This window comes from Somniosus microcephalus, chromosome 14 (assembly GCF_052327205.1).
Source record: "Somniosus microcephalus isolate GS21.2 chromosome 14, FLI_Smic_1.0, whole genome shotgun sequence".
In the NCBI taxonomy this organism is placed as follows: Eukaryota; Metazoa; Chordata; class Chondrichthyes; order Squaliformes; family Somniosidae; genus Somniosus; species Somniosus microcephalus.
The window spans coordinates 26,316,946-26,335,878 of NC_141000.1; the positions used below are offsets into that span (position 1 = coordinate 26,316,946).

General features: G+C 46.4%; 1 protein-coding gene across 6 annotated transcripts in view; it reads right to left on the reverse strand.

Annotated features, from left to right (window-relative positions):
* shroom2a (shroom family member 2a) overlaps positions 1-18,232 on the reverse strand; it is a 299,172-nt gene extending 280,940 nt beyond the window's left edge. For 4 of the 6 annotated variants that reach the window (XM_086006382.1, XM_086006375.1, XM_086006374.1 and 1 more), the window contains exon 1: positions 17,666-18,232. In XM_086006382.1, the coding sequence (XP_085862508.1) occupies positions 17,666-17,872 (207 nt within the window). In that variant the 5' untranslated portion in view covers positions 17,873-18,232. The remainder of the gene's footprint in view (positions 1-17,665) is intronic. The other 2 variants (XM_086006378.1, XM_086006376.1) reach the window with 1 other exon arrangement.
* Positions 18,233-18,933: the final 701 nt, after the last annotated feature.

Below are 18,933 nucleotides of genomic sequence, written 5' to 3' on the forward strand. Positions count from 1 at the left end.
GAAGAGAAGGACCATTAAACAAGCATTAATCCGGACTAAGAGGAGTAATGGATGCAACCTGGGCTAAATGTAGAAGATTCCTCAAATACTAGGGAGAGAAGCAATGGTGGAGCAAAGGATGGAAATCTTGAAACAGCTTCAGTGGAGCACAGAGAATTTGGTGATGATTGGGGCAACGGGAGTGCAGGACTTTGTGCGGGAGAGTACCCCAATTTCAAAGTTCTAGGTTTCCTGAAATATGTGTAGAGTGCACACAGAGGCCGAAAGGGAAAGCATCAAGAGAAATACATCTCCAAAGCAATGAAGGGTTTCAGCGGTGAGAGCGAGTTAAAGCTGTAGGTGGGCAACATTCTGGAGGTTGAACAAGTTAGTCTTGGCGATGGACACGGGGTTGAAAACTCACCTTGGGTGAAGTAGAATAAGTGTCACAAGTGTCAGCCGTGTAGCACTCTCGCTTCCGAGTCAGAAGGTTGTAGCTTCAAGTCCCACTGCTGAGACTTGAGCAGAAAAATTTAGGCTGACACTCCAACGCAGTACTGAGGGAGTGCTACACCTGTCCAAGATGCCGTCTTTTGGATGAGACCTTAAACTGAGGTCCTGTCTTCCCTCTCGGGTGGGCGTAAAGGGTCCCATGGCACTATGCGAAGAAGAGCAGGGGAGTTCTCCCTGGTGTCCTGGCCAATATTTATCCCTTGACAAATATCACTAAAGCAGATTAGCTGGTTGTGGGGCCTTGCTGTGCGCAAATTGGCTGCCACACTTCCTACATTGCAACAGTGACTACACCTCAAAAAGTACTTCATTGGCTGTAAAGTTCTTTGGGACATCCCAAAGGAGTGAAACCCACAACCTTGTGACTCAGAGGCAAAGTACGCTACCACTGAGCCACAGCTCACTCACAACAACTTCCATTTATACAAGAAACATCCCAAGCACATCGCAGGTGTATGGAGAACTAACAGCCAGTCAAAAGAGATTAGGAAGGGGGAAACTAAAGCTTGGTCAAAGAGATGAGTTTTAATAAAGGTTTTTAAACAGAAGAGGAGAGGAGAGATGAGGGGATTTAGAGCGGGAGTTCCAGAGACCTGAAGGCATTGTCACCAATGGTGGGGCAAAAGGAGGGGAAGATGCACGAGATGCCAGAGTCAGAAGGTAGAAGAGTTTGAGGTTGGGGCAGGGGAAGGCCATGAAGAGATTTATAAACGAGGACATGGATTTTAAATTTAATGCAATGGGAGATGGGGTGCCAACATAGGTTAGGGAAGGTGGAGGTGGAGGTGATGGGCAAGCGAAGCAGGACTTGGTACGGGACAGGAGATGTGCAGTAAAGTTTTAGACAAGTTGGTGTTTATAGGGGGTGAAGGATGGGGAGGTCAGTGAGGAGAACATTTGGAGTTGCCAAACCTGGAGGTAGCGAGGCCTGTACAAGAGTTTTAGCCACGGAGGGATTGAGCGATGGTGCAGAGGTGGAAGTAAGTGTCCTTCGTGACGGAGAGTAGCTGGGGTCGGCGGCTCAGCTGAGGTTAAACATATGGGCCTAGAAATTCGGGTCCCAACGCGTGAGTATGGACGGAGTACCCACGCGTGGACCCGATGGAAGTGCCGGTTTCTTGCATGCACAGCGCATGCGCGGAAAACGGCACTTCCGGTCCCCTGAACGAAGGGGTTAAGAGGTGAAACGTGTGCGATGTATGAGGCAGCGCGTGCGCGGTGAACTTCTGGTTTTTTGACAGGTTTGCCCGTGCGTGAAGGCCTGCACTTTTTGCACATTTAAAAACCAGACGTAAGTACTTCGTTTTAAAAGGTAAGTGGTCTATTAATTAAAGTTAGACATTTTTTTCCACAGGTTTATTATTTTTAAAGACTTTACAGTAAGGTAAGTGTATTTTTAGACCCGATTTTTTTTTAAATTATTTTTTTCCAAAATTTGATTAATCGTTTAAATTAGTTTTTTACAGTTATTAATAGTTCATTTAATTAGTGGGATTTTTTTTAAAACTTTTATTTGAAGTTTAAGTACTGTTTTGGGCACCCGGAGTTTTCATGAGTTTGACAGTTCTTACTGTCAAACTCATGAATGAACTTTTGCAACCTCCGATTGGTTGCCCAGTGCTCACATGATCCCAGCCGGCTCATCGCACTAACTACACCGCTGGATCACGCAAGCACAGCGCGCCGGGAGCTGCAGCGGGCCACAGGCCGGAAATGCACGCAAGCCCAGGCGTCAACGGCCGGCGCGCTAGTTAAGTGCAGGTCGGGCCATGATTCCTCATTTCCGAATTTCTGGGCCATGAGTCTTAAGGGGTAAGCTAGATGTGTAGGGGAGTGGGGCCTTGATTGCCAAGGTGGGTGAGGAAGGCAGACTAGGGGTGGGAGAAGAAGCATACAACCTCCATTTTTGCCTAAATTGTGCAGAATATGAAAGTTGAAACGGTCTCAGGATCCAAAGGGTTAACACGGTTTATAACAGCACAGATGGTGCACAGGAAGGGGAGACTGCAAAGTCCACATGGAAATAATATTGATTACACTGTAACTGGACCTTATAAAGTGATTGTCAACATTCATGGGCCGTGTTTGGGGGGGGGGGGGGGGGGGGAAGAGAGAGAGAGAGAGCGAGAGAGAGAGACAGAGATTTATGAAAATAAATGACTTTGTGCACGTGAAAATAATGACTCAAACAACCTTAACTAGCTGATATTCCAGAAATACCAGGTATTACGGGATTCTTTTTCCATCCCCAATAAACTAGTGCATAGACTTCTATCAGAACCAGTTACTGCTACATTCAGGACTTCCTTTAAAAGGGTGGACGAATAACTGGTTATGAGGAAGACAGACGTCAAGCCTGGATGCAGATGAGCAAATACATGGTGGGACGAGACAGCTCGAATCCAGTCACTCGTGGGGAGTCACTTCCTCCAGGAGATGAAGTAAACTAAACACCTTCCCTGACGTCACAGATTTCTACATGGTCTCGCTGAAGCAATCAGCTCAATCAGCTTCCCCCTTGTTAATACACTCAGCTGTCCAAACTTGGACAAATACTAGATGTGGAGTCGAGAAACAGGTGGAATATTCGGGCCGATTTTCCAATTACGCATCGACGGTGGAGAACCTCCACACCCATTCTCAGGTCCTCGTGATTTTCTCGTCACTGATTACACCTGATGAGGAATCATGGGCAGTGAGCCGATACACAACTGGTGTGTGAAATTCCCACCCAGGCAGCGTGCACCCGCAAAATGTGAAGAATACATTAAACTAGACGGAAAAATAAATAGGCTCGTGAGATTAATAATCCAGGCCACCGTAAAAGGAAAGGCATGGGCTTGATTTCAACTCTACAGCTAATTGGGTTCAAGAGTTAATTGGAAACGTTTATGGGAGAGAGTGCGGATTGAAGAGTATGGTGTGAAGCAGCTACTGAGGTAGAGCTATGAAAAAGGGACAGGCTTCTTTGGATCTAAAGCAGTGTTGTCCAGTACATTGGTCACTCGCCACATGTGACTAATTAGGAATCCAGATGTGGCTAATTGCATTTCTGATCAGTAAATAAACAATGAGTAATAGACACCGTCGTTGGGCCTGTGATCTCAACACTCACATTCGCACGGCATGTGCTTGTGAACTTTGACCATTTTATGCGTTTGTTGGTAAAATGGTGAAACGAAAAGCAGAGTGTGCGCGTGTTTTTTGATCGGTGAGAGTGCTTTACATCCTTGGTCACTGAATGGTTGTTAAGTAAATATACACACGTGGAGTACATTTACCCGTACTGTGTGAGTGTGCAAGGGGTTTTCTACTAAAATTAGATCATGTGGTTAAAATGGTGTCACCGTATCCACACCTGTGGCTAGTCAGTGACTTCTATTGGACAACACTGGTGTAATGGTCTTTTATTCCTAAATATTCCCACGTATTAACTCGTCAAATTGAGGGCACAAGAACATTGTAACCCATGTACAGCAAGTTCAAGCAGTTTATAAATGGCCAGGTGAACTCTGGTGTTCGACTGCAGCATTGAAAATCCTTCATTTTTTTTTTACAATATATAAACTTTAAGGGGCAGTTTTACACAGTTGTTCTGCTGGCAGTATCATTGGGTTGGGAGAAAAGATTTTGAAAGTTATCAGACTTGTTGGAAGTGGTGCAATGTTGTGAACAATGCCTTAGAGCACAGGTTTCTCTCATTCCTGCTCCCTCCCACCCCTAAGTGAGTTCCTGATCTCCCACCACTATATTATGGGGGAGCAGGGGGGGGGGGGTGGGGGGAGGGGTAAAAAGAAAATCAGAAGGATAAATCAGCAGCAGGCTGGCTTTAGACAGAGCAACATGTTGGCCAGTTATCTACTAAGACACCACAGATTGTGAGGGATTCCAGGTGACAGAAATGGGGCGAGGAAATTAAGAGCCGATTTTTTTTTTTTTTTTTTAAATAGACGTAGAAAGGATGTCTCCACTTGTGCAGGAAGATCAAAACTAGGGGCCATAAATAAAAGATAGTCACCAAGAAATCCAATTGGGAATTCAGGAGAAACTTCTTACCCAGAGAGTGGTGAGAATCAATGTTCCCTGTAAGCTGAGCTTTGTTCTGCGCGGCATGTTTATTTTAAATTTCCGCACATACGCGGTATTCACAATGGAAAATCCAGTGAGCGACCTGCACGGGACCTTTCCCATTACCGCACGGCCAGAGGGAACATTGGTGAGAATGTGGAACTCGTTACCAGAAAGAATAGTGGAGGTGAATAGCATAGATGCATTTTAGGGGAAGCTAGGTAAGCACATGAGGGAGAAAGGAATAGCGGGTTATGCTGATGGGGTTAGAAGAGGAGGGGCGGAAGGAGGCCCGTGTACAGCATAGTCACCAGCATGGACCATTTGGGCCGAATGGCCTGTTTCCGTGCTGTAAATCCCATGTAATTGCCCACTTTGTCAACTGCACTTACAAATCTCACATTTTGTAATCAGTATGATGGGCTCACAATGGACTGTCATTAATTCATGCTTGAAGCAAAGCGTGCCCGTTAACTTGAAACTCTACAAACATTATACTTTTTACAGAATGTCCAACCAATTAGAACAAAAGTCATTTAAAACCATTGCTGTCGTAAGTCGACAGTGGATCGTCCATAATCCTGACCTGTGCTCAAGTCCATCAGAACATAAGAAATAGGAGCAGTAGGCCATTCGGCCCTTCGAGCCAGCTCCGCCATTCAATAAGATCATGGCTGATCTTCTGCCTCAACTCCATTCACCAGCCCTATCGCCATATCCCTTGATGCCCTTGCTAGTCAGAAATCTATCGACTTCTGCTTTGAATATACCCAATGACTGAGCCTCCACAGCCCTCTGGGGTAGAGAATTCCAAAGATTCACCACCCTCTGTGAAGAAATTTCTTCTCATCTTAATCCTGAATGGCCAACCCTTTATCTTGAGGCTGTGGCCCCTGGTTCTAGACTCTCCAGCCAAGGGAAACATTCTCCCAGCATCCATCCTATCAAGCCCTGTAATAATTTTGTATGCTTCAATGAGATCCCCTCTCATTCTTCTGAATTCAAGAGAATACAGGCAGAGTTTACTCAATCTCTTCTCATACGACAGTCCGCCATCCCAGGAATCAATCTCGTGAACTTTCGTTGCACTCCCTCTATGGCAAGTACAGTATATCCTTCCTTAGGTAAGGAGACCAAAATTATACACAGTACTCCAGGTGTGGTCTCACCAAGGCTCTATATAATTGGAGCAAGACTTCTTTACTCCTGTACTCAAATGCTCTTGTAATGAAGGCCAGCATACCATTTGCCTTCCTAATGGCTTGCTGCACCTGCACATTCACTTTCAGTGACACCCAGGTCCCTTTGAGCATCTGCATTCCCCAATCTTTCACCATTTAGGAAATACTCTGCCTTTGTTTTTTCTACCAAAGTGGATAACTTCACATTTACCCACATTATATTCCATCTGCCATGTTCTCACCCACTCACTGAGCCTGTCGAGATCCCCTTGAAGCCTCTTCACATCCTCTTCGCAACTGACACTGACACCTAGCTTTGTATCAGCAGCAAATTTGGAAATGTTACATTTAGTCCCCTCATCCAAATCATTGATATAGATTGTGAATAGCTGGGGCCCAAGCACGGATCCTTGCAGTACCCCACTAGTCACAGCCTGCCATCCTAAAAAAGCCCTGTTTATCCCATTTCTGTTTTCTGTCTGTTAACCAATTCTCAATCCATGCTAGTATACTACCCCCAATTCCATGTGCCCTAATTTTGTTCACCAACCTCTTGTGTGAGACCTTATCGAAGGCCTTTTGAAAATCCAGATACACCACATCTACCGGTTCCCCTTTGTCTACTCCACTAGTTACATCCTCAAAGAACTCCAATAGGTTTGTCAAACAGGATTTCCCTTTCATAAATCCATGTTGACTCTGCCCAATCTTACTATTAGTTTCTAAGTGCCCAGTTATTGCATCCTTTATAATAGATTCCAGCATTTTCCCAACTACCGATGTAAGGCTAACAGGTCTGTAGTTCCCCGTTTTCTCTCTCCCTCCTTTCTTAAATAGCGGGGTTACATTTGCTATCCTCCAATCTGCAGGAACCGTTCCAGAATCTATAGAATTTTGGAAGATAACAACCAATGCATCCACTATTCCAATGGCCACCTCTTTCAAAACCCTAGGATGTAGGTCATCCGGTCTTTGGGATTTATCGACTTTTAGTCCCATTAATTTTGCTAGTACTGTTTTTTCACTAATAATAATTTCTTTAAGTTCCTCATTCTCGCCACATCCTTGGTTTTCTCATATTTCTGGGAGGTTTTTTGTGTCTTCCTCCGTGAAGACAGAAACAAAGTATTTATTTAATTTCTCTACCATTTCCTCATTCCCCATTATAAATTCTCCCGTCTCTGACTGTAAAGGACCTACATTTACATTCGCCAGTCTTTTCCTTTTCACAATCAGTTTTTATATTTTTCGCTAGTTTGTGCTCATATTCCATTTTCCCTTTCTTTATCCATTTATTGGTCCCCCTTTGCGGATTTCTAAAAAGATCCCAATCCTCAGGCTGACCGCTTTTTCTGGCAACTTTATAAGTTTCCTCCTTTGACTTAATACTAGCTTTAATTTCTTTTGTTAGCCATGGTTGGATCACTTTTCCTTTTGGGTTTTTATGCCCTAGAGGAATATATGTTTGTTGCAAATTATGCATTATTTCCTTGAATGTTAGCCATTGTATGTCCACCTTCATACCTTTTAGTGTAGTCTCCCAATCTACCATGGCCAACTTGTCCCTCATACCCTTGTAGTTTCCTCTGTTTAGATTGAAGACCTTAGTTTCAGATTGAACTACTTCACTCTCAAACTTAATGTGAAATTCAATCATATTATGATCACTTGTCCCTAAAGGCCCCTTTACCACAAGATTATTGTTGATTAGCCCTTTCTCATTACACAGTACCAGATCCAGAATAGCCTGTTCCCTGGTTGGTTCCTCCACATACAGATCCAGGAAACCATCTCGCATGCATTCCAAGAATTCGTCCTCCACACCATTAGTGGTAATTTGATTTGCCCAGTCAATTTGTAGACTAAAGTCCCCCATGATTACCATATTGCCCTTGTTACATGCACTTCTAATTTCTTGACATACTGTGCCCTACGTTACCATTACTGTTTGGTGGCCTATACACAACTCCCACCAATGTTTTCCGCCCTTTGCTGTTTCTTAGCGCCACCCAAACTGATTCCAGTTCTACATCACGATCTGCCAAGCCAAGATCTTTTATCTCTACCGTACCGGTCTCATCCCTTATTAACAGTGCTACGCCACCTCCTTTTCCTTTTTGTCTGTCCTTCCTAAATGTTGAGTACCCTGGAACATTCAGTTCCCAGCTTTGGTTACCCTGCAACCATGTCTATGTAATGGCAATTACATCATACCCATTTACTTCTATTAGTGCCATTAATTCATCCACCTTGTTGCGAATGCTACGTGCATTTAGATAAAGTGTGTTCAACTTTGCCCATTTAATATTTTTCAGGCAAATATAGCAATAGTTCTTTTCTCTCCCCAAAATCCCACAAGAACAGGTGAATCTTTGTACATCATCGAGCACCTTTTCAGAACCCCTGACAACATCTCGATTTCCATCCCAAATCCTCTGCTCCAACAGGCATCACCCTCCACCCCCAGAGTCCACTCCACAAGATAAACTATTGGCACAGACAAGTTGATCCAGAAAATAAACAGCCCAGGATAATAGACTTATTCAGGAAAAGCAGCAACCTAACTGATACATACAGAAAGCAAAGGAAATATTATATTATTAACCTTTTCTAAACTCCAGGTAAGTTTCTGAGACAAAGCACTTCTTTAAAAAAAGTTACAGGTTTAAGATTTTTTCCATTCATAGTACCAAATATTTATAGGAACATTAGAAACAGGAGTAGGCCATTCAGCCCCTCGAGCCTGTTCTGCTATTCAATTAGATCATGGCTGATCTGTACCTCAACTCCATTTACTCGCCTTTGCTCCAACTTTTATATAAGAATAAAAAGGGTCAGCACATTTGTGGCTGTGACACAGAGAGGACACAGGTATCCTGAAAACAGTCAGTACTCAAGAGGTTAAGTGAACGTTCTTTGACAAATCTGTAAATTGTGCAAGGATTCTGGGCAAAGCGTCCTTTGAGTCCAGGTAGTTTTACAGCTTGCAGTGCTTCTTGGCCGCATATATTCATAATAGATGCAAACCCGGTAAAACAAATTGCCAAAAGTATCCCATGCTTGCCAACTCAAACACTGGGATATCTAAATTCTGTTGCTTCTAACTCACTTTAGAAGAAATTCTTTGTCCTTCCTAAAGTTATTGCATGTACCGAGGGAGTGCTGCACTGTCGGAGGTGCCGTCTTTCGAATGCGACATTAAACCGGAGGCCCCATCTGCCCCCTCAGGTGGACGTAAAAGATCCCAGGGCACTACTCCTTCTCCTCTCCCCCGCTCCTTCTCCTCTCCCCCCTCCTCCTCCTCCCTCCAACATCGATATCAGCTTTCCGATCAATGCGTAGAACGCTTCACCGCAGCTCCCAGCCGTTGGCAGCAGTCACTCAGCTTTCCGATCAATGCGTAGAACGCTTCAACGCAGCTTCCAGTCGTTGGCAGCAGTCACTCCGTTTATTTCGTGCCTCCCCCTCCCTCTTCCCCTCATCCCCCGCTCCAATCTCTCTTTCCGCCCCGGGGCCCGGGCCTCGGCACCTGGATGAACGCGTTCCCCCGGAAGCTTTTGGCGGCCTCGGCCGTCACCCTGATGCCGTTGGCCGAGGCGAACACCCGCACTGACATGGCCCAGCCGAGCGCAGCGCCCGGTCAGCCCGAGCTCCGCAGCCGCCGTTCGGCCGCAGGCCACAAAGCACCTGAGCCCAGCGCCGGCGATGGCTCCGTGGAGCTCCGTGCCGCCCCACCAGCTGAGCGCAGCGCCCCGGGCAGCCCGAGAGATGGCGGTGATCGCGGGCCGCTTGTTGAGTGGGACGGGAGGTGCCTAGCTCAGGTGTGGCTGGGCAACAGAGACCCAGGCTTCGCGGCCTGCAAAAACAGTGAAAGGTAGGAAAATTATAGAGGTTAGAGAAAAGATTTACAAATTAATTAACTTTTTAAAAAAATAATGTGTGTTTTAAAAGCAACTTTTTTATTTGCTGGAAATCTAGATTTGAAAAGAAAGACGCAGAAAGTGGGAAAAAGAAATGAAGAGTTTGGAATCAAGATGGCGGCCACTTACCTCAGCTCAGAAGGATTAGGCCCGCCCACACATGCACCGATTGGTCAACCGTCAGGTCACTGAACTGTAGGATTGGTCAATCATCACGTCACTCAACTCTAGGATGGCTCACCCGCACACGCAATGAACCCGCCCCCATGACGCAGCAATTGGTCAACCGTCGTGTCGCTCGACTGTACGATTGGTCAACCTTCACGTCACTCAATGCTAATGAGCGGAATTTTGAACGTTTTTTGGATACCGTCTGAACAATTTTTGTCTGACCAAAAAGTAAATACGCTTATGACCATTCTGGAATCATAAGCTTTCTTTTGATATAACACATGTGTAGGTACGCTCTATAACTTTTGAGTGTATAAAGTACATACAGACAGACAGACGGAAGGACAGACAGGAGAGCTATTTATATATATAGATAAATATATATTTGTGCTTCAGCTGAAGACAGGACTTCGGGGAAGGCGAGAGAGTAGGGAGAAAGAGCAGGGATTCTTGGAGCAGCAGCTACAAAACATCACCCTTGAGAAGATGCACATGAATTGTAAAGCGAGGCCCATATCCCATCTCCTGGCTCCTCCTCAATATGGACAGTGATGAGCAATTCAAAGCTTCTAATATCCCTTGTGCTGAAGCTTAGAGGCCTCCATAATACTGCAGCCAATGGGGAGGGAAGGCCACAACTTCAGGCACTTGGGTCAAGGTGGTGCACATTACAACTCCGAATTATGAAAGGTCTAAGGTTTCAGGGACAGAGCTCCAATTTGAAGCCCAGACAATGAGCACTGAATCCTTTGTACAGCTCTTCACAATGCAGTCGGTGCGGATATAACACACTACACAATGAAACTGGGCTATAAACACCACTTTCAGAACACCAGGCCCCTCACAGACCAATGCTCTTCCAATAATCATTCCAAAACCCCTACAGTTACAACGACCACTCCGACAGATCTAGGACTGCAATAGGACGCAGGCAGTAAATGCTTTTCTGCAGCTGCAAATCCCATATTCCAGCAGAAAAATACACACAGCAATCATCCTGATGGATCTAGTACAGTATGCCGGTTAATTTTGGAATTCAATCTTAGACTATTAAGAACTCGCGCACATCATACTGGATATATTTCCCGCTATTGACCCATTTTAGCAACAAGTAGACACGATTGTAAACTGAAGTCTAGGTTTTCACTAATGCTAATGAGCAGAGGAAAACATATCCTGTTGGTATATCGTGGCACTGTTAACAGATGGTGTTTTCACACACAGTCTTTAAGAGCCATTTCATTGTATACAAATATACAGAGGTTGTATCACGGCCAGCAGTGAGACGCAACAAAGCCTTGAAAACTCAGAGGATAAAATTCACCAGTACAGTGCAGCATTTATCATATCGCAATGGCACCTGCAATTCACTCAACACATGTAAATATTATGTGAGACAATATTAGTGGATAAACAGTAAGTGCTCAATGCATTATTTTTCTCCCACTATTTTTAAACCAATTTTAAATGGGTTAACACCACTAAAATAGTACACCAATAAATGACATGCCAAGGTGTTAAGCATTTGTCTACTAGTATTGCCAGTCTTTTCTAGGGTAGCACCAAGTCATTTCAAGCGTCAGTTTGGTTTAGTTGGTAGCACTTTCGCCTCTGAGCCAGAAGGTTGTCGATTCAAACCACATGCCACAACTTGAGCACATAACCCAGGCTATCATTAAGTGTAGCACTGGTGAGGGGGGGGGGGGGGGGGGGGGGAGGAGAAAGAGAGGGGGGGAAAGTGTTGTGTATGTACCTTTAAGAGAATAACTGGTCTCAGACTGCAGTACCGGCAGTGACCACCCCTGTATAAAAGGCGCTAGTGAGCCTCTGTTGTTTTCAGTTTCACTATTGACTTCCATCAGTAAAGACGTGTTTTGTTCAACTCCTGCTGTCCGTGTCTCAATCATTCACGGACGTAATACTGGCGACGAGCAGATACGAACTACCTACAGTCTGCATCACCTCCTAGGATCCATTCCTACAGCGAAGTGAGCAGAGGTCGAGGCCAGAAAGAAAAGAAAGTAAGAGGCAGTAGAAACGGGCGTCGACCGTGGGCATCCGCCCTGTGTTGCAGAGTTGAAGATTGCTGGAGAAGCTGTCGGAAGCGGGGCCTGGTTCCTGTCGACGGTGCTTCAGCTAATCGGGCTGGTGGCAGGTAGTGCACTGATCCTTCCTGGGCTGCGGCGGTCGCGAACCCGAGCGGGTGGTTTGCAACAGGGCCGAGCAGCGTTGTCGGGGAGAGAGAGAGAGAGAGAGGGTGGAGCACACAGGGCGCGGCCAGTGCTACGAAGCCGGGCTGCGTATAGACCCGCGAAGAGGGAGGCAAGAGTCCCACAGGGTTGTTCCACGACGGGAAAATAATAAAAAAAAAGAAATATTAAACGCGCAAGAAACCGCGAGGAGCTGCAGGTTGCAACGGGAACCGCGGAAAGCAGCGCTAGCAACAGCGGGGAAGAAGGCAAAGCGCGGGAGGCGCCATTTTAGATTTGCAAGATGCCGAAGACTGGCTGTATCACTGCTTTTGATAATACAATAGAGGACTGGACCACGTATGTGGAAAGAGTCGAGGTATATTTCGAGGCAAACGAAATAGAGGAGGAGAAAAACACATCGATATTGTTAAACGTAATGGGCGCTAGAACGTACGGCCTATTGCGGGACCTGATTACTCCAGCCAAACCGAAGGCGAAGAGTTTTAACGAAATTGTTGCTGTCCTACAGGAACACCTAAACCCTGCACCGCTGTTGATAACAGAAAGATTTAAATTCCACAGGAGAACTCAGCATAAAGATGAGAGCAATGCCGAGTACCTTATGGAACTACGCAAGCTATCAAAGCACTGTCAGTTCGGAGCAGGACTGGCAGATACCCTACGGGACAAATTTGTCTGTGGACTCCTGAGTGAAGGAACACAGAAGAAGTTACTCTCAGAGAAAGAGCTGACGCTAGATAAGGCTTTCAGCGTGGCAGTATCGTATGAAGCAGCAGCCAGGGGAGCTGCAGAAATTCAACAAAAACCACAGGAATACGGCACCCACGAAATGACACGGGGATTTGCAAAATGTTATCGCTGCGGCAGAACTAACCATGACCAGAAGGACTGCTGGTCCAAAGACAAAATATGCAGGCAATGCGGGAAGATGGGACACATTGCGCGAGTTTGCAGGTTTGGGAAGAAGACCAGCAACAACAAAAAGGCTACTAAGGAACCGTACAAGAAAGTACAAAAGATGACGGACAGTAGTTCCGAAGACCAGATGAGCGATAGTGAATCCGGGAACAGGAGACTAAGCTGTCTCAAACTTCACAATGTAATCGCAAAAGAGGATCACCAAACCATTTGGGTCACCCTCACGATAGCTGGGTCCCAAGTTAAAATGGAATTAGATACAGGATCAGCGCTAACCATCATGAATCGACGAGACTACGAGCGGCTATTTTCACACATACCCTTGAGAGAGACATCCATCGTCTTGACGACGTATACGGGGCCAAAAAGTATACCCCAGAGGAAAAATAAGGGTGCCTGTCGAATACAACGGCAAGAAAATACGGAAATTGTATCTCTACATACTGCCAAATGGTGGACCACCGTTATTATGACGGGAATGGATCAGGAAGATAAACTTAGATTGGCACTCCATTCATGCAATGACGGTGGACGGTAAAAAAGATGAAGACGTCACTCCTGGACGATTGTCAACAATCTTAGCTAACGCCAAGGAGGTATTTCAACAAGAACTGGGCATGCTTAAAGGCGTAACCGCCTCGATAAAAATAGAAGAGAATGCAGTTCCCAAGTTTTTCAAAGCAAGACCGGTACCATATGCAATTTGCCCAGCCGTCGAGGCAGAGCTGGAGAATCTGGAGAAGGCAGGCGTGTTGTCTAAGGTCGACTGGAGCGAGTGGGCGACACCCATCGTTCCCGTCATGAAGAAAACGTTAAGCAATAAGTCCGGGGAGCCAAGGAAGATTCGCATCTGTGGGGATTTCAAGGTGACGGTGAACCCAGTCCTTCACACAGTACAATATCCTCTTCCAAGGATAGAAGACATCTTCGCCTCACTGTCTGGAGGGAAGCGTTTTACAAAAATTGACCTAGCACAAGCATATTTGCAGATGGAGGTTGAAGAGTCCTCTAGGAAGTATCTCACGATAAACACTCACAAAGGTCTTTACCAGTATCATCGATTGGTATTCGGAGTAGCATCGGCTCCGGCGATATGGCAAAGAGCGATGGAACAAGTCCTGCAAGGGATTCCGGGGACTCAGTGTTACTTGGACGACATCCTTGTAACAGGTGAAGATGACAGTGAACACCTTAACAACCTAGAACAGGTGCTCACTAGACTACGGGAACATGGGCTGTGAGCCAACCGCCCCAAGTGCGACTTTAAGAAAGATATCGTATTGTGGCCACGTGATTGATGAAGAGGGGTTACATAAGTCCCCTGACAAAATTGAAGTGGTTGTTAAGGCCCCAGCGCCTGAAAATGTGTCGCAACTGAGGTCATTCCTCGGATTGGTGAATTACTACCATAAGTTTTTGCCGAATTTGTCGACAGTTCTGCACCCACTGAACGCCCTGCTACGAACGGGGGTAGCATGGAAATGGAGCGATGATTGTAAGCAGGCCTTTCAGAAGAGTAAGGACTTAATCACGTCAAGGGAAGTATTGGCTCACTACAACCCAGCACTGCCGATCAGACTGGCGTGATGCGTCTCCCTACGGCATTGGGGCAGTACTGTCACATAAATTCCTTCATGGTTTGGAGAGGCCGATAGCTTTTGCGTCACGCTCGTTAACTTATGCCGAGCGTAACTACGCCCAGATTGACAGAGAGGCCCTCAGCCTAGTGTGGGGGGTGAAGAAGTTCAATCACTACCTGCACAGTCAAAAATTTACTCTACTAACCGATCATCAACCTCTCGTCTCCATTTTCAACCCTCAGAAGGGCGTACCGATAATGACAGCACAACGGCTGCAGAGGTGGTCCCTTTTCCTAGGGGCACACCAATATGACATCGAGTACAAAGGAACTAAACAGCATGGAAATGCTGATGGATTGTCACGCCTACCGTTGCCGACGGTGGAAGAAGAAGACCTTGCAGTGGATCCAATGGCGTTATTCCACTCGACCATAGTCGAATTTCTCCCTGTGACGAATGCAAACATAGAAAAGGAAACATGGAATGACCCGACACTATCACGGGTCTATGATTTAACGGTGAAGGGATGGCCAGCACATGGCGAACCACTGCTGCCAGCATTCTCGCCAAGAAGAGAACAGCTGTCAGTGTGCAGAGGAACCTTGATGTGTGGATCCAGAGTAGTAATTCCACCTAAGTTGACGGATAGAGTGCTCAATGAGCTTCATGAGGGTCATCTGGGTGGGGTAAAAATGAAGAGCTTAGCCAGAGCGTTTGTGTGGTGGCCGGGAATCGATAGAGAAATCGAAGAGATGACCAAGAGCTGTGCAGGATGCCAGAAGGTCCAAAACGCCCCACCACAAGCTCCTCTGCATCCATGGGAGTGGCCCTCATCTCCATGGCAAAGGGTGCACATTGATTTTGCTGGTCCCTTCATGGACTCGATGTTTTTAATTGCAGTGGATGCACATTCAAAGTGGCCAGAGGTAATAAAAATGTCCTCAACCACCACGGAAAAAACTATCACAGTTTTACGAACCATATTCGCCAGGAATGGGCTGCCTGAACAGATTTTCTCTGACAATGGACCACAGTTTGTGTCTGAAGAGTTCCGGAGGTTCTTAAAGAACAATGGTGTTAAGCATTACACATCTGCCCCATATCATCCAGCCACTAATGGATTGGCCGAGAGGTTTGTCCAAACATTCAAGAAGGCTATCAAGGCAATGTGTAATGAAGATATACCCCTACAACACAAGGTGGACAACTTCTTGTTTGCCTACCGGAATGCGACACATGCGGTTACCAACCAAACTCCAGCCATGATGTTCTTCAATCGAAGACTACGATGCCGATTGGATTTGGTTAAGCCAAACGTCCGAAGAGATGTGGAGAACAGGCAGTTTCAGAATATGAATGAAAGGCCGACCAGGAGTTTTAAGATAGGTCAACCAGTTTTGGCCCGGGACTACCGCACTGAGAAATGGCAGCCAGGAACGATTTGTACACGACAGGGACCTCTCATGTATACCATGGACGTTGGGGAGAGCATTGTAAGATGCCATGCTGACCAGATTCTAGAGTCACTGGAAAACGTCAACTCCACACCATGATCTGATACACCCGGTAATGAAATCGACGTTCCAATTGCAGCTACCGCAGAACCGGTAATATTGGAAGATGAACCAAACAACGACATTGATCCCGACTCAACATTGCCAGAAGAACCTGATACCCCAAAGAGGCGTTATCCAGACAGAATCAGGAAGCCTCCTCAAAGATTGAACTTATAATTGCTTAAACTTAACCAATGTATCTAACAACAGTAATTGTGATTGTAACTAGTTATCATTTAGTTGTTAAATGAATGTTATGTACTGTTCATCTAAAAGGGGAGGAATTGTTGTGTATGTACCTTTAAGAGAATAACTGGTCTCAGACTGCAGTACCGGCAGTGACCACCCCTGTATAAAAAGGCGCTAGTGAGCCTCTGTTGTTTTCAGTTTCACTATTGACTTCCATCAGTAAAGACGTGTTTTGTTCAACTCCTGCTGTCCGTGTCTCAATCATTCACGGACGTAATAGAAAGAGTGCTGCATGGGGAGAAGTGTCATCTTTCAGCTGAGATGTTAAACTGAGGCCCGGTTTGCCTGTTCAATTGGATGTTAAAGATCCTTTTTCAAAGAAGAGCAGAGCCCATGACTTGGACATAAATCGCCGTTCCTTCATCATCGCTGGGTCAAAAACCCTGAAACTCCCTACCGAACAGCACTGTGGGACTGCACAGACTGCAGCTGTTCAAGAAGGAGGCCCACCACCACCTTCTCAAGGGCAACTAGGGATGGGCAATAAATGCCATCCGTGCCAGCAATGTTCACATTCTGAGAATGAATTTTTTTTTAAATCACCCACTACCAAAATAGATTTATCTGATTGCTGTTGGTGGGACCTTGCCAATGTGCAAACTGCTCGAGCCTGTGTCTATAAAACGACAATCAACCACAAATTCACTGGCTGTTAAGAGCTTTGGGACAGCACAAGAACCTCAAAGTCTCGATATAAATTTAAGTTGTTTCTAAAAAAAAAGTAAAATAATTTGTATTTATATAGCACCTCTCACTATCTCAGAATGTCCCAAAGCACTTTACAGCCAATTAAGTATTTTTGAAGTGTAGTCCCTGTTGTAAGGTAGGTAATGCGGCAGCCAATTTGCACACAGCAAGCTCCCACAATGAGCAATGTGATAATTGCTGATCATCTGTTTTTAGATGTTGGTTAAGGGATAGATATTGACCAAGACACTGGGAAGAACTTCCCTGCACTTCTTCGAAATAGTGCCATTGGATCTGTCACATCCACCCGAGAGGGTAGACGGAGTTTACTGTCTCTGCCGAAAGACGGCACCTCCGACAGTGCTGCAATCCCTCAGTACTGCACTGGAGTGTCAGCCTAGATTATGTGCTCAAATCTCTGGAGTGGGACTTCTACCACAACCTTCTGACTCAGAGACAAGAATGCTGCCCACTGAGCCAAGACTGGCACCTTAACAGTGTTGGAAATTATGGGCAGGTACGTTTGAGGACATGAAAAGAAAGTGGATGTGAATAAAAATATAGAGAGAGAGCTGCCAGCCCGCCCGCGCTTCACCGAGACAATAGCCGGGACCATGACTTGGTGCTTACCTTGGTGATGAGCAGAGGCTCCCTGTGTTCCCGTCCTCCTCGGAGGGTGAATCCCCAGGGCGCTCCCCCGCTCAGGGCCACCTCCACACAGCGGGAGCCCTCGGCTGCCCTCCGCTCCTTGGCCGGCTGCTGCTCGCCCATGGCCGGCTCCGTGCCGCCCGGCTCCTCGGCTGCCGCTCCCTTTGTGCGTACACCTTCCCCAGCCATGGGGAGCGACTCCGGGCTCCGGGCTTCGGCCGCGACCTTCCGCACACAAAGCCGGCAGCAGCCAGCCACTGTCCCTCCGCCCTGCCGGCTCCGAGAGAGGGAGAGCGGGCTCTTCACTCAGCCATGGCCGGGGAGAGAGGGTGGTGGCAGCGGCTTCACCTTAAACCTCCGCTCCGCTCCAACCTGCCGCCCTGGGACACAGCCCTTTAAATCAGCCTCGATCAGCTCAGCTCCGCTCCGGCCAGGTGCAATCGGTGCGATGCCCAGCGATCCGGCGCTGAGCTCCCAATCCCAATCCCAGTCCTGTCCTGTCCTGTGCTCGCTGTTCAGTCCCCGGGGCGGCCAGCAGCGGCGCACCTTCCACCTGCACAGAGAGCGAGAGATTGGGAGAGCTTCCCATCTCCTCCTCCTAAACTTAACACATCAGTAACCAGCCCCACCACAGCTATTCACTCACCCTGCTGGGCACTGCCACACACAGCAATGGGAGCCATTCATTCACCTCAGAATCAGACAGCACAGAGCGAGGCCATTCGGTCCATTGTGTCTGTGCCGGCTCTTTGAAAGATTTATCCAACTAGTCCCACTCCCCCCTGCTCTTTCCCCACAGCCCGACATTTTTATTTTACCTTTCCAAGTATTTATCCAATTTCCTTTTGAAAGTTACTATTGACTCTGCTTCCACCACCCTTTCAGGCAGCGCGTTCCAGATTGTAACAGCTCTGCGTAAAAATAAAACATTCTCCTCCTCAACCCCCCTGATTGTTTTACCAATTATCTTGGTTAGTGTTACCTCTGTTCAGTTTTTCATCTACTTTGTTCAGCAATGCAAAATACAACAACTTGTATTTATATAGCGCCTTTAACGTAGTAAAACGACCCAAGGTGCTTCACAGGAGTATTATAATACAAAGAATCTGGCAGTGAGCCACATAAGGGGAAATTAGGGCAGGTGACCAAAAGCTTGGTTAAAGAGGTAGGTTTTAAGGAGCGCCTTAAAGGAGGAAAGAGAGGTAGAGAGGTTTAGGCTGGGAATTTCAGAGCTTAGGGTCTAGGCAACA